At 36.7% G+C, this 14,781-nt stretch overlaps 1 protein-coding gene across 1 annotated transcript; it reads right to left on the bottom strand.

Moving 5' to 3' along the window:
- Positions 1 to 5,230: 5,230 nt before the first annotated feature.
- Positions 5,231 to 14,336, bottom strand: LOC126715347 (NADH-cytochrome b5 reductase-like protein). The gene is made up of 13 exons (XM_050415917.1): positions 14,012 to 14,336; positions 12,984 to 13,026; positions 12,684 to 12,759; positions 11,052 to 11,111; positions 10,892 to 10,942; positions 8,259 to 8,313; positions 8,053 to 8,123; positions 7,923 to 7,974; positions 7,600 to 7,677; positions 7,200 to 7,289; positions 6,987 to 7,100; positions 5,560 to 5,628; positions 5,231 to 5,467 (listed from the first exon to the last, which is right to left on the bottom strand). The coding sequence occupies exons 1-13, from the start codon at positions 14,192 to 14,194 to the stop codon at positions 5,411 to 5,413; spliced, it is 999 nt and encodes a 332-aa protein (XP_050271874.1). The 5' UTR covers positions 14,195 to 14,336; the 3' UTR covers positions 5,231 to 5,410.
- Positions 14,337 to 14,781: the final 445 nt, after the last annotated feature.

Raw genomic sequence — 14,781 nt, 5'->3', positions numbered from 1 at the left:
GCAAATTCCGCCACACCCTTCGCATTATTTGTCTCGATTAGTTGCTTTTTCAAATCGCTGATCTGCTCCTTAGCAATCTGCAATTGATCCTCGGCGGCGAGTAGGCGCTTTGTCTGTTCCTCGGCCTGTTTTTGGGCACCAGTTAAACCTGCCAAGGCACTATCCCTGTCTCGGGTAATCTCCTTTAAGTCCTCCCTAACCTTTGCGAGGTCAGTCTCGGAGGCTTTGAGGATTCGCGCAGCATCTATGCGTTTGGTGCGCTCAACCTCGACGGTCTTACTCTGCCCCTTAACTTCTTCCTCCATTCTATAGGTGGCCTGAATAGCCTGCCAATTGAGACAAGTATATTGTGAATGAAAATCTGGGAACAAGAATTGATAGAGTCTTAGGTTTCAAGAATCTTACCATACCCAGGTACCTCTTCGCGCTGAGGAAAACCTCCTGCATCCTCATATTCTTCAACTCCTCCACATCAATAGGAAGCAGCATAGTCCTTCCTAACGCGTCAGCCACATAACTGTCTTCGCCGTCTCCAAGGTTCCTCATGGACGCGTTCTCCAGCAATGGCTCCCCATGGAGCATTGGGGCGGGAAGCCAAGCACTCGGCCCAGATTGGGCTTCGATCCCTTTCTCCTGGCTTTGGTGCCCGATCTTTAATTGTTTCTGAACTCGCGGGGCTTCGTCCCTCTCTTGAGAGGATTAGGATTTTCCCCCATCCATGGGTTCCTTACCCTTGGGACTCCTCTTTCTCTTTGAGTCAGTGGGCTCCTGTCGAGGAGGCAGAGCTGATTGGGGAGGAGCAGGAAGTTTGGGACGGGGAGATTGTGGCTGCAACTTGGTAGAGGAGGACCTAGTCTGGATGGGCTGGGATTGAGGTGGTGGAGATGGAGCATTGGATTGCGGTTTTCCTTGCGCACCCTTCCCCGGCTGACCCTCGATGAGGTCGAACAAACTAGTTGGGGGCTTTCTCTTAAGACCCATCTCGGCTCGGGAGGATGTTCCCACTGACAACAGTTCCGCTTCGGATAAGTCTGGGTTACCTAGATTACCAGAAGGGTCCTCGGATGGGTCGGCTTGGTTAAATGCCCTAAAACCCTCCTCAGACAGACCCAAATTACCCTCGTCCTCCACTGCCAAATGAGACAACGAAGAGCCCACCAATGGGATGCCCTCTAGGATAGGAGATCCTTCGGAGATCAAAAACCCTTGTTCGACTACGGTAATTTTTAGAAGCCGAGGACGGTTAGTGCTGATCACGTGCTTTGGGTCGGCAAATGACTTTTGAAGGGGAGCGTACCCTAAGATTTTGTGAGCGACTCTGACTTGACCATCCTCATCATTTACAAAAACTGCCGCTTGAAGAACAGTTTCCAAATCAACCCGGTTAACTAGATGAAAGTGTCGGTGAAAGGCGTTTGGATATGCAAAAAGAAGCATGTACATAGTTAGTAACCGAACCACACCAAATTAAAATGGCGCAAAGGATTGGCACCCATTTGCTCTCTATACCCCACCTAGTTCTTCCTCCACCATCGGGCATGGAAGGCCATCATGTCATTCCCCGGATACGATAAGAAAGTCCTTATTCAACCCCTTGTTGGAGTCGGGGAGGCACTGGATTTGCCGAACCCTATCATCTCTCGTCTTCATGTAGTAGGATTTGCCTTTCAAATTTTGGAGATTGTAGCACCAATTTACGTCATGATGGGTTAGTCTTAGCCCCATTTTTTTGTTTAAGGCATCCACACAACCCAGAGTCCTAAACATATTGGCCGTGCACTGGGTGGGAGCTAATCGGAAATACCTAAGGTAACTCTTCATTACCAGTCCCATGGGGATTCTCATACCCCCCTCTACGAAGGCGAGAATGGGAATTACCACCTTGCCCGTCCTTCTCAGAAGATGCCACTCCCCCATCTTACAGTGCCTCAAACTCACGTTGGGGGGAATCCTATAATCGACGATGAACTTTTTCATCGCCTCTTCAGTATCAACCAATTTTCTCAATCTCAATTTAACCATCTTTAAGAGTTACTAAACAAACTCAGTGGATGATGGGAGAAGGAGAGGAACAAGAGAAAAATAAACCCAGAAAAGAAAAAGCACGAGTTAGTGAAGGCAGAGAACTTACTGAAAAGAGGAAAAGTGTCTCAGACAGGCTTTTTGTGCTGGAGATAAACTTGAATTTGGATGAAATTTTGGATAAACCCAGGATATATGCGCTAGAACTCTTTAAGTGCAAAAGTGAAGAGACAAATCAGTTCCAAAAATCATTTATACCTCCCATCGAAAGTAACTGCACGAATTTTCCTGCCCATAAAGGCAAGGAAATCTCCATCGTTAGATCACCATCGCGCCGTTGAACGTGGGAAGCACAGAGCCGCCCGTATTTAATAAGGACACGTTTCACCTTCCAAAGGCTCCAGGAACGTGTCTCGGGCAGACGAAGAATCTCGAGAACCGATAGGTGACAAGGATTGACAAGCTTTGACAGAGGCCTGATGTCATCAAAACCCTCCTATCCGGCCGAGGATCTGGACAGCAGGATTTTGAGGGGCTATTGTTGGGCCAGAGAACTTATAACCCGGCCCACTTTCCATCAGGACCCAAGACCCGTGCCGAGGAGAGTAGTTGCCGAGGACAAATGGTGAAAGACCAAATAGCCTAGAGATGCAGCCGAGGATGACCCTGTCCTCGGCATCCCAAGACTTCAAAGGGAAGAGCGACATGTCATGAAAGGCAGCCTCCAAAGCGCCCCCAGAAGAAGAGGCGAGTAGAATGGGACTCACATGGGGGTACAGAGTGGGGGTGGTTCGAGGTAAAGACGTCACCTCCGCATTGAATACGCCCACAAACGTCCTATCCATATTAATGGAAAAAGACTCCTGAATAGTATGGCTTCGGTTATTGCAATTAACAGAGAGTGAGGGGAGGCGGCTGATGGGACAGGTACTCGAGTAGGTACCTGCCTGATCAACAGATGGAGGGTCAGGATCAATCGAGAAGGGCTATATAATGTTAAGGCTTATGCGCTAAAGGGAGAGGCTGGAAACCAAAGATTCAAAATAAGGAAAGGAAGTATAGGAACATTAAGCTTTATGGGCAAGATCCACGGATAACCTTAGCTCACCTCTATGCGTCCACCATGAGTACCATGACTAACCACCGTCCGGTGACCAAGGCCTAGCCTTTCAAGTCCACGCTCTACAAATTATATTGTTTGAGCCTTAAACGTGAGAACCCAACATCATTTGGGGTCGTTACAAATTGAGTCCTTACACAACTATTAACAATTTATTGTTTTAACAATTATAGGATTAAAAAATTTGTGTATGTGAACCTACGGTTTAGTTGATGAAAAATATTGTATTCATGGGTTTTAGAAATAAGTGCAAACTCAAAATTCTCAAGTTTGAAAATCAAACAACTGAAAGGGTTTCACAAATATAAATTTGTATTGATTGAATGAGTGAGTACAATTTTTTTTTTTGGATTCTAATACAATAGAGTAATCCTCTGATTCTATCTTCTTGTAATTTTGGCTCGAACACAAGATCTTTGTTTCTTTTTTTTTTTGGTTGGAAGATGGACCGAATGATCTTTACAACGAATTTCTGACTTTGAGCCTGTTAGATATTTGTTGTTCTTCGAGTGTTCTTCAAATTCTTTGAAGATTCTTAGAATGCAAAGGCTTTGGGTGAAAGTGCTTCGGAGTTTAAGAGGCTTGATCCATTGAGCTTCAATGATTTAGGGCCTTTTAAAGTTTATGGAGGCTATTGAGCTTAATTTCAATAAAACTTCGAAGGATTCAAATGAATTTTTTCGAACTCCAAAGCTCTGTACTTCTTGAAAAGTTCGTGGCTAATAAAATTTCGAAGGATTTAAATGAATTTCAAACTCCAAAGCTTTGAAGTCTTGAATGAGTTCCACTTTGAATTGATCTCCTCGAGTATAAGTAGTAAATTTGGCCCAAAGTTAGAGAGCCCCCTAGGACTTTGTTGATTGTAGATAATTATTTCTATTTTATTTATTTAAAAAAGATAATGATCATCAAAGAGTCCCAATAAAATTTGTTACTCGCAAATAATTATCTCTATTTTTATCATTTTACTAAAGATAATTATCCATTAATTCTAAATAGAAAATTTATCTTTAATTTGTGGGCTCAAATGTGGCAAATTTTAATTCACCAATGTATTGTCAATTAAAAAGATACATGACAACATTTTATTTAATTAATTTAATGACAAGTAAATTTTGAATATATCAATAAATTTTGACATGATAAATTGTAATTGGCTTAATTTTGCCTCCTACAATAGGTATTTTGAAGTTCTTCTATTAGTTGTAACTTGATTACTAAGAAAAGAATAATAATATACCTAGAGCCTTATAAGTTGTAACTTAATTAGTACCTAGTGTTTCTAACATAGGCATTTAGAATTCAAATTCATTGTGGCTAAAAATAGGGCTATTCACAATCTCCCAAAGGTGAGTCCTAGTCAGATCTCTTACCTTGTTGGGTTTGATTTGTTTTGGGTTTTGATTGTTGTGGTTTTTGATCTGTGATTGTGGGTTTTGATTGATGTGGATTTTGGTATGTGGATTGATTTTGTGTTTTGGATGAAATTTTTGGCGATTTTTGAGTATGAAATTTTCAGATCTTTCTCTTACGGTTCTTGGTGGCAATCAATCACCAAGCCGCCATGAAACCACCACCTATATACCGAAAAACCAACGTCCAGTAAGACTGATTGGCCATGGTGAGGTCCTCAACGCAGCTCAAGAATCCCCAAAAACCACTCTGATTCGACCGATGAACACTACCAACTAAAAACAAAGTAAAAAGGTTAAGAAATTATTTTATTGTTCGGTTACATATAAGGGAGTGGGCTATATATAAATATATATATATATATATTCAATAGTTTAAATTATATAGTTCCTTGAAATCTTTCATTCTTTCCTTTTCCTTTATTTTTCCTCTGTTGTATCGTCAACAGCATACAACTTATAAGAGAAATCATAAACAAGCATTAATGAATATGTTCCCTCATTAATCTTGAATAAATCTTAACTATCATCTACTCATTCCATTTTTAATCCTACCTCCTCGAAAACTTTCGTTTCTTTCTATTTCACTTATTTTTCCTCCAATATCAACAAGTACAAGAAATATAAAAAAAATAAAAAAAAATCATACTGGCACAGAGATTTGGCAAGGTTCCTCAAAAGTAAAATGCAAGTTAGTGTGAACTCTCACAATGCATTATTTCTATTGAATATCACTGGCAAATTTATTCGATGTTTTGCTCAAGTTCAAGCTGCCAACGTTTCTTCAGGAAAAAAACTTGTACAACTCAAAATTTGAAGTGAATGCACAAATGCTTCAGATGCTAAATTGCCTGATTCAAAATTTGTAAACCATTTGCTCAGTATACCCAAGTTCTTTCAGTAAGCCAGTCAGCTGCAATAAAGATAATGAGAAGAGAACTCAAGTTAACAAACGTTTTAGCAAATGTTGGAGAGCAAAAAACAACAGAAACTGCTCTCTCATACCTCTCCTTGTGAGTAGTCTTTAGCCTTGTCACCAGATATATGTTTCATCATTCCAGGGGGACCACATACCTGAACAAACCGTAGAAAGTCATTCAAGGAGTAGAACAATAAGTAAGAAAAGCATATCCCGATCTCTGTCCCAATTCGAAGGAAATATTAAAAACAAATTAGATAACAATAACATGAACATGAAACAAGGTTTGGCAATCACCAGGGGCCACATTTCCATTCCATAATCTGTTTTAAGTGAATACTTTCAAATATTAAAAGTGCTTCTGCTATACTGAGATTTTGTCACAAGAAACCTCATATGCTAGTAGAAAAATAAAGAGAGGGAAAAAGAAAAAGAGAAAAAGAAAGAAATTCTTGTAGGACACATTAGATATTCAATAATTCTACTATAGTAACACAAATGGCACCGCCCTTGTGAGAACAGAGTGGACATATGTTCAAAAGAATAATTTTACTATTCTAATGCAAGTTTAAAGGTTGAGGTAATTTGGTTTGGAATTGTCAAACCTGGGTATCAGAATTAAGGCCTTAATCTGGTTTGGAAGGAGTGGTATTGAAACGTTCTATATCAGTCTTAAGTCTAAAGCAGCAGTGGACAATTAGAACAAATGCACTTCTCATTCACTGTGAAGGAAACCAACTCATGCACAGATTGGCTTGTTACTCAAATGGTTATCTTACCTTAGATCTCAAATAGAGTATTATAAGTGGCATTACCAATTGATCCAAAAATTGTCTCGCAAGATTGGTGATTTTAGTCATGTTTCAAACCAAAGGAGGAAGCAACAAACTAGATAACAGAATACCTAAGAAGCATCAACATGGATATGACACAACATGAGACATAGAAACATGACAATCTTATAAAGTTTGGACATGATACGGTGGGGATACAAAAATTAATTAATTACTTAATATTTATATCTTTAGGTATATTTTATTTATTTATTTATAGGCATATTCTAAGTTTTCAAAATAAGGAACTATCAAATCTTTAAAACATATATAAAAGTAAAGAACTTTTTTTTACACTCCCTACACAATGAGGACACACATGCAAGAGTGTCACCAGCGTTTCCACATGTTGAACACAGACACACTGGGGGCTTTGAAGTGTCCATGCTTCTTAGTAGAATAGTCTTTTTATTCTTCAAATACAATATGTACAGAACTGAACTCAACAAAGCTTTAATTCCATCTGATTGGGCCAGCTCCATGAGCCTTTCCAGACTAATTGGTTTGGATTATATGTATTTCTGTTTTCCAGTATCTCTCTCACCACTATGTTTTATACTGGACAAAATGAAAAGACATTTGGAATGGCTTTCCATTGCTGGTTTATGCTGATGCCATATCATGATAAAATAGATAAGCATGTGAAAGTTGAAACACTGGAGCATCAAAGCAACACTCACAAGGATTAGAGTATCGCCACTAGGACCAGGTAAGCCTTTGATGGCCATATCCTTTGATATGTAACCTGTACCTCCTCTCCAACTCTTTGAGGGATTATCAACAGTGTAGAATACCTGGAATATTTGTCCCCACAAAATAAGCCGTATTCATTTAAGAAAAATATGCAATTTGGACAAATCAGCAAGAGTAATTACATTCTGAAATAACCGTACCTTTAAATTTGGGTGACTAGTTGCAAGTACATCAAGCTTCTGTTTCAGCAAAATGTCATCCGGGGAGACATTAGCATAAAGCAGTGATACCTGCAAGAATAGAAAGCCTCAAGCTTAATCTTACATAGTTTTATTGAAAAGGATATACATATAAGAATGACAAAACATGCTTAAATCTACAAAAACTAATGACCTTGTCACTTATGGATGTGCATAAAAAAATCCTAATGTCTTTAAAACCAAAATTGGGGCACACATGCGTATGCACGTGCACATGTGCACCCACACATGTACATGCACTCGCACACACACAGACACAGAGCATAGGCAATCTGCCTATCAAGAAAAGAAATGCCAGTTGCGATTAAAAGGAAAACAATAAGATAGACACACAACTCACCTGAGTGTTGTCATCAGAATTTTTCAGTATAGCCTCAATAACCTGAAGCATTGGAGTAATGCCTGTGCCTCCAGCAATCTGAAAGAACAAGATACAATTAAATTCAGATAAAGGAGACCATACATATTAATTAAACTTCAACAAAATTCCATATTACAATAAGTACTTTGCAGATAAACGTTGCAGCCTAGCACTACCATTCCCCTATAGATTCAATTGTACATAAACGGCACACCATAGATAGAGGACATGGCTGAGATGAATAGCCAGAGCTATCTTCAAATCTGACAAATTAAATCTAACTTCTAAAAAACTTCTCTTACCATGCCAATGTGTTTCTTCATATTGGGACTATATCTAAGCTTCTCAATGGGCCTACAAAAAATGAAAGCTTCCCATGAAGATAGTATAAAGCATATTATCTGCTAATAGTTATGGACATGAAGAATCTACCCTTTGACTTCAACTACATCACCAGGTTTTAAGCTCGCAAAATGCTGACTCATTTTTCCTTCTGGATACACCTGGTATAATTTAAAAGGAAAACAATGAAAGTAATTCAGGTTAGGAGCATTACATGTATAAAGAGGGACATTTTCAAAGTGCAAGCAGAAGTAGACAATGCCAAAAATTAAGTAATCCCATTACTGAGAGCAAACCTTGATTAATAAATCAAAGTATCCCTTAGCATCTGGATCTGATATAGGAGTATACCTGAAAACAGAACCCATCAAGTTAGCTCCACAAATGCCCAGGAACCAAATAAGAAAAGGCCAACATGTCAAGTAAATGATCACCATCTAATGATTTCATATTAAGACATGGTCAATTGACATGAACCTTAATGGGGAACTATGCACCTCTTTCATCATTGGGCCTGGCTTTTGCCAAAAGAGTAGAAAACACTCCTAATCTATCAAATTACAGTGGTCATAATGTCTAATGCATCCAAGTCTAACAAGTCTGCTATTAAAATACTTTACACAGTAATCCAGGCAACCAGGACATCAAGATAAAGTGTTAGAATATTATGGTTAAATGATTTTTTTTTTTTTATAAGTAATGAGTTTTATTGATATCAAAAAGGAATACCCTAGTACACAAGGAGTGTACAAGGGGTCAACAAATCAAATACAAAAATTGCAAGAATCTAGGAAATCAATAAAAGAAGGGAATGATTGTTTTTGCAAAGCAAACAACTAATCCAATAAAGTTCTAAAAAAGAATAGCTTGAGGTCTGGAATAGATCTCTCAATATCTTCAAAACATCTACTATTTCTCTCCCTCTAAAGACACCACATTAAGCAATGAGGAATAATGGACCATATATAACCATTTCGATAACAACCAAACCTGCCTTGCCAACACCCTAACAGATGTCTTGAATTCAAAACAGGTCTCCACTCTACCACCCATTTAAAAAGTTCTAATTCCCACATGTTGGGTCTCATTTAATAAGGGGAAATCTGAGCCCATGCATAATGGGGAGTGTTAAAATATTATAGTTAAATAATTAAATTCACAATTTCCTAACAACTTAAACTTTTGAGACAATCAGTAATTTATCATTAAGAAACAATCAAATTTTGTGATAATATCAAGTAAAAAAAAAAGGAAGAAAAAAAAAATCACATATACAGTTCAAATAGAGAAGGTAGAGATTTCAAAACAAGAAACAATGCATTTAGAACTTGCAACAGACTTGCCCTAGAAAAGCATGTCTTCAACTATAGCAGCTTAAATTATTTCTTCCGCAACATCGAAACAATGCATGTAACATAGATACTTTTCCACTCCCCATAGGATCGTACCTTCTTTTTTTCTTTTTCATATAATTTGATCGTTATAATAGGGGAGGGCATATTTGAACTCTGGACATCTCTATTAAAAACACTAAGAGTTGCCAGTTGACTACAAAGATCTTGGTAGGATTGTATTTGAAATTGAAATTTTATTTCCTTATAAGATTTCTAGCGAAAGATAAAATGTCTATGAAGTTTATAATTCCCAAACAACTGAAAACCAGAAGATGGCGAAAACAGGATGGTTAGAAGAACCATTTCAAATATTGAAAATATGAAAATAAGTGTCTGAGACTCTTGAGGTATGCAGGTTACAATTATTTATTAGTTATTATTATTGGTAAGCTACACATACCCAATAAAATAAGTCTTGAATTCACGACCTCACCTTCCATCCATCCCATTATTGTGGGAGAAGGAAGTGTCAGTTGAGCAACAGCTCATTGGTGGTACACAGGCTACAATTCAAAAGATGGCTGAAGAGAAAATTCTGATTTGCAGACACAAACAGTATAAATATATCAAAAAGTCTTGTTCCTTGAATGAACATAAAATGAGCACAAGAAAAATAAAAATGAATCTATGAAGTTAACTTGACATGATTTTTTTATTTAGCATAATATCTGGTAGGTCCCTAAAAGAATTATTTGTTAGTATTTCAGATAAGAATTAAGTTATCAATGCTTAGATGATATTTATACTCAAAATCACAATAAGAATAATGAATCTTTTTTTTAATAAATACAATAACAGTAGTGAATCTTGGGTGCTTTAAGCCATAAAATAACTCCTTAACAAGAATAGAGGTCACTCTTATGGATCTCTTTTATTTTTTTTAATAGGTAATAAACACATATTAGGAGACAAAGTGCACTATTCATGCACTGTTTATGGGACCCACAACCATTTTATTGAGGGAAAAAAATATTGAAAATGGGTCCCACGATATTATTCACACATTTAAAAATTATTTTGCTACAGTGTTTTCAGTTTTCAATTTTCAGAAAAGTAAACTGTATCCAAACAGACTCTAGTATATGGTCTTTTGTAAGTTAAAAAAAAAAAAAATATATATATATATATATATATCATAGACTTGAAGGGAAGAGTTGGGAGTTGGGAGGAGAGAGAGAGAGAGAGAGAGAGAGAGTCAATAATAAGCTGAATGGTCTGAATTGAAAAGTTGGACATCACATTCATCCCTTAATGTTGTCAGGACTAATTACCTTACCTTCGAGGTTCATATATTGTAAGAACTGAAAACTATGCAACTAATAATAGAAGATGTTGAGCTTATCAATATATAGAGGGCATGAGAATGTATGTATTTGAAAATGCATATGCAGTTTAAAGAGTATAAACCTCACTGTATATAGTTACATCTAAGAAAACAATAAACTTGAATGTTACACAATCATATACAATAGACTGGGAGAAAAAGTTCAGATCAAGAATCTTATCAAAAAGAACAGGAAGAGTGGAAGACTTACGGGCGTATGACATATTTTGGTTTTCCTTCAGCATCTTGTCCTGTTGGAGCCCTACAGTGACAGGAATGCATCAAGACAATCAATTTAGAGGCAGACTTCTTCCGACTCCAACTTTTTTTTTTTACCAAAAAGTTCGCTCATCACAGACAGCAAAACATACCTTGTAAGGATGCATGAAGCAATATCTAGACCCAACTTGGCAGTAGGATCAAATGAAAACCTACCATGTGAAAGAAGAAAAATTATTAATAAGTTACATTGAACATTCTTGCCCAAGTAGCCACACTAAGAACTTAGAACCTACATGGTCAAAAAAATGAGTGTACAGTACTTTTGATAGCACTCCAATGACTTTATTTTTTTTTTGGTTTAACACAAAATTAAGAATTCCAAGGTTTCTTCAAATGATCTCATATATATTTTATCCTCAAAATGCAATATGCCAAATTAAACAACCTGAGATCTGGATGCCAAGAAAAATACAATGGGCACATCAAATTTTACCACCTGAATGCTACCCTAAGTGAAGAATATTTCAGAAAAGGCAAGAATGACTAGCTGTTGCAAAACACCCAAATACTGTTTTTTTTTTTTGGTAAGTTACATACACACCAGGTGGGTTTTGAAACCAAACCTCACTCTGCATCCATTCTTATTATTAAGAGAAAAATAAGTGCCATTTGTATTAGAGCTTTATTGGCTACCCAAATACTGAATTTTAACAATTCATCATTGCAATTTGTACTCTTAGTGGGATTATTGTGTAATTGGTTGAAGAGGTGAAGAGCTAAAGTTGGAAGTGAAATCTACACAATCTTGTTCAAGCAAGATTACAAGTTCACACGATATTGTCAGGCAAGTTGCTCAATTTGAAAAACTGTTGAACAGCAATCTCGCCTCTCACACTTTGTCTACTGAGATTGCTAGAACCTGAGAGAAATTTGTTATTTCTTTTATGCTTTTCCCATCCATAAACCTCACTATATAGCCATCATTTCACACAAATTTTCTAGAGAGAACACCCAGATGTTGAAGACCTAGAGTGCAACCAAAACCCTAGAGCAAAGCCCATTTTGTTCTCTATATCTTCACCCTCTCTATAATTCCAAATTCCAAATTCCAAATTCCTTGAGAGGAGGAGAGTTTATACCACACACACCTAAATTCTTGAGATTCTTGAGTGCTGATTGGTGCTGGAGAATCAATGGAACAATTCCAAATCTTTAAGAGGCCTTAAAGTGATCAATGAGACTTGATTGCACAGTTGGCAGCTCAACTTGTGGATCCAATGACTAACAAGAAAAAAGGATTCAAGGAATCGGTTGCTAGCAAGAGCTGGCGGCTCAAGTACATAGTCATTACTTAGCTTAAAGGGTTTTGTAAGTGTTTTGTATACCAACTATTCTTGTTTAGTGGATCGTTTGGTGCTAAAGGCCCTAGAGAGTTGTTTGCCCAGTTTTTGGGTTTTTCTCTCTGTAAATAATTCGGTGTGTTTGGGGTACTTGTATTGTGATTGGGATTTTTTGTGTGGTTTATCTATCAATGCATATCTCAATTGGTTAATTATATTAACAATTGGGCTTAATTTTGATGAGTAGCTTAAAATTGACATAAGCCATAAAACCATAGTCTAAATTGTTTCTCTCAGCTACATTACCTTTAAACTATTGAGTACTTTCGCTTTCAAACTGATCATGTGATTTCTAAGAAAAGATTTTTCACCCAACAAGGTGATTACTCTCTGGCTGATCTTCAAAAATATATAAAAGAAATTGACCAAATATTATATTACCTGAATAGTTGAGTATTATGGCTGACCCTTGCAGTGTCTTGCAACTTAAATTCAATCCATTTATCTGAATTGAGCGCTGAAAATTAACAAAAAGATCATTTAGCTTACACAGTATAATAAAGGGTAAAATATCCTGTATCAGGCACTCCAGGGAATATGCAGCTGTATGATACAATTTGCAAAATGTTGAAAGCTTAATAATTATATGAAATAGAAAATTTTTCATAATTTCAAAATTAATGTTGAGAAGCTCCAAGCAAGCCCTTTCTACAACTTTGTTATAAGTTTGCTAAAACTCACCAACTTTTGGACCTGCCTCTTCATTGATTTGATCTAGATGAGCCTGTAAAGAAAAGCACAACCATTATAGAATACTAGCATATATGGGTCATATAAGGTATACCAAAATCTAATAAAACTATTTCATCTTAAAACCACATAATGAGTATGAAAGAATAAATCGAGTATGATGAGTTCATTCAGTCAAGTGGATCGGTTTCTCAGTCTGCATTCACTCACTTCAAACTTCATAAGAACAATCAAGTTGAAATATTTAGATACAATCAGCTCATAAAATTAGCAGCGATGGATTTCTTTCCGAGGCACAAAGATATCACATTATGATAATACCATTAGGGAACTCAAACTGATACCCTGTGAATTCCTCCAAATAAATTTGAAGTACATAAAGCCCAATACAGATCCGTGGATGATTCAATCCCATGTGGGCACATGAGTTGTGCATAAATTTAAAAATCATTAAATGAAGAATGCCACTTTTATTTTTTATTTTATTTATTTAAAAAAAAGTCCTTCCTCTTCAAAGTAATGCTTAAAAGTTCTAATTGTAAGCTAAATCTATTTCCTTTAGTTCTTATAATGCAATGTGTGTATATTTATATCCATAGTTGTTCACAAATAGATACACTCTTATAAAATTTCACAGCATTGCCCATCACTTCCAAAATTCACAGCATAAAAAAAAATTAAAAAAATCAGTCAATCAGTTTGACCAAAAACTATTCACATCAACTTGAACCAACCCAATTACTCCAAATATCCAAAACCCTCTCTTTTTTATACCAAAACATCCAAAACCCTCGCTAACCATTTCAACTTCAAAAACCCCAGTGAGTTCACCACAACATTTTACACACACACAAAATCAGCAACTGGGTCTGCCTTGCATTTCAAGACCAATCGGAATTCAGAGCCATAAATCAAGCAAAAAAAAAAAAAAAAAAAAACACACACAAACAGCCAGTGCTCATTACATGACCAAAGACCAATTAGAAGAAAACCCAGATGGAATTACAAAGAGAAAATACCAAATTCGACGAGGAAAAGCAGTAGTAGTAGGAGATTCCACCAGAAACTGCTGCGATTGCCCCAATGGGTATCCGAAACCCACTGAAGCCGGACTTAGTTTTGTTGGCTCCTCCAAAAGACAATGCATTGTTGAGTGCAATCGGAGTAGCTCTAGCGAGCCTCTTGAAGAAGAACGTAGCCATTTCACAATGGAAATGAAGGAACAACTCACGGTTCGACTTTGTTTGAGAACCCAGAGACTACTACTGTGCTATATATATATGCCTTTCTTCTGGGAGTGAAATGTGAAATGAAATGGAAAAAAAAGCTTTGGTTTGTGTCCTTTCCAGAGATCAAGGAGTTATACGGTGTGGTATAATCTGGTTTTAAAGTGGTGTGGACGATGCTTTGATTGGTTGTATATTTAAAATTAACGAATGAAATGTTGCAACGTGTACAGAGTTTATTAGCCAGCCTGAACTTGAGTTTTAAAGAATGGGCCTGGTAATGGTATGACAATGTTTGGGCTTGCCCAACTTAAATTGTTGCGGTGAGTTTAATTCAACTTTTTGAATTTGTGCATTTTGATTTTTTTTTTTTTTTTGGTTGAATGCATTTTGGAGAAGTTGTGGTTTAAAAAAGTGTGGTGTAAAACTAGGATTTTTTTTAATTTATTTTTAAATAGAGTGTTTGGTAAAAGTAGTCAAAAAATGGTTTTTGAAAAAGCTAAATGTTTGGTTAACACTTATAAAAGTGCCTATTTGAGTTGTAAATTATCAAAAATAACAAA

Source organism: Quercus robur, chromosome 2 (genome assembly GCF_932294415.1).
Source record: "Quercus robur chromosome 2, dhQueRobu3.1, whole genome shotgun sequence".
NCBI lineage: Eukaryota > Viridiplantae > Streptophyta > Magnoliopsida > Fagales > Fagaceae > Quercus > Quercus robur.
Note: the sequence above shows the minus strand (reverse complement) of the source record. Positions and strands in the feature narration are given on the sequence as shown.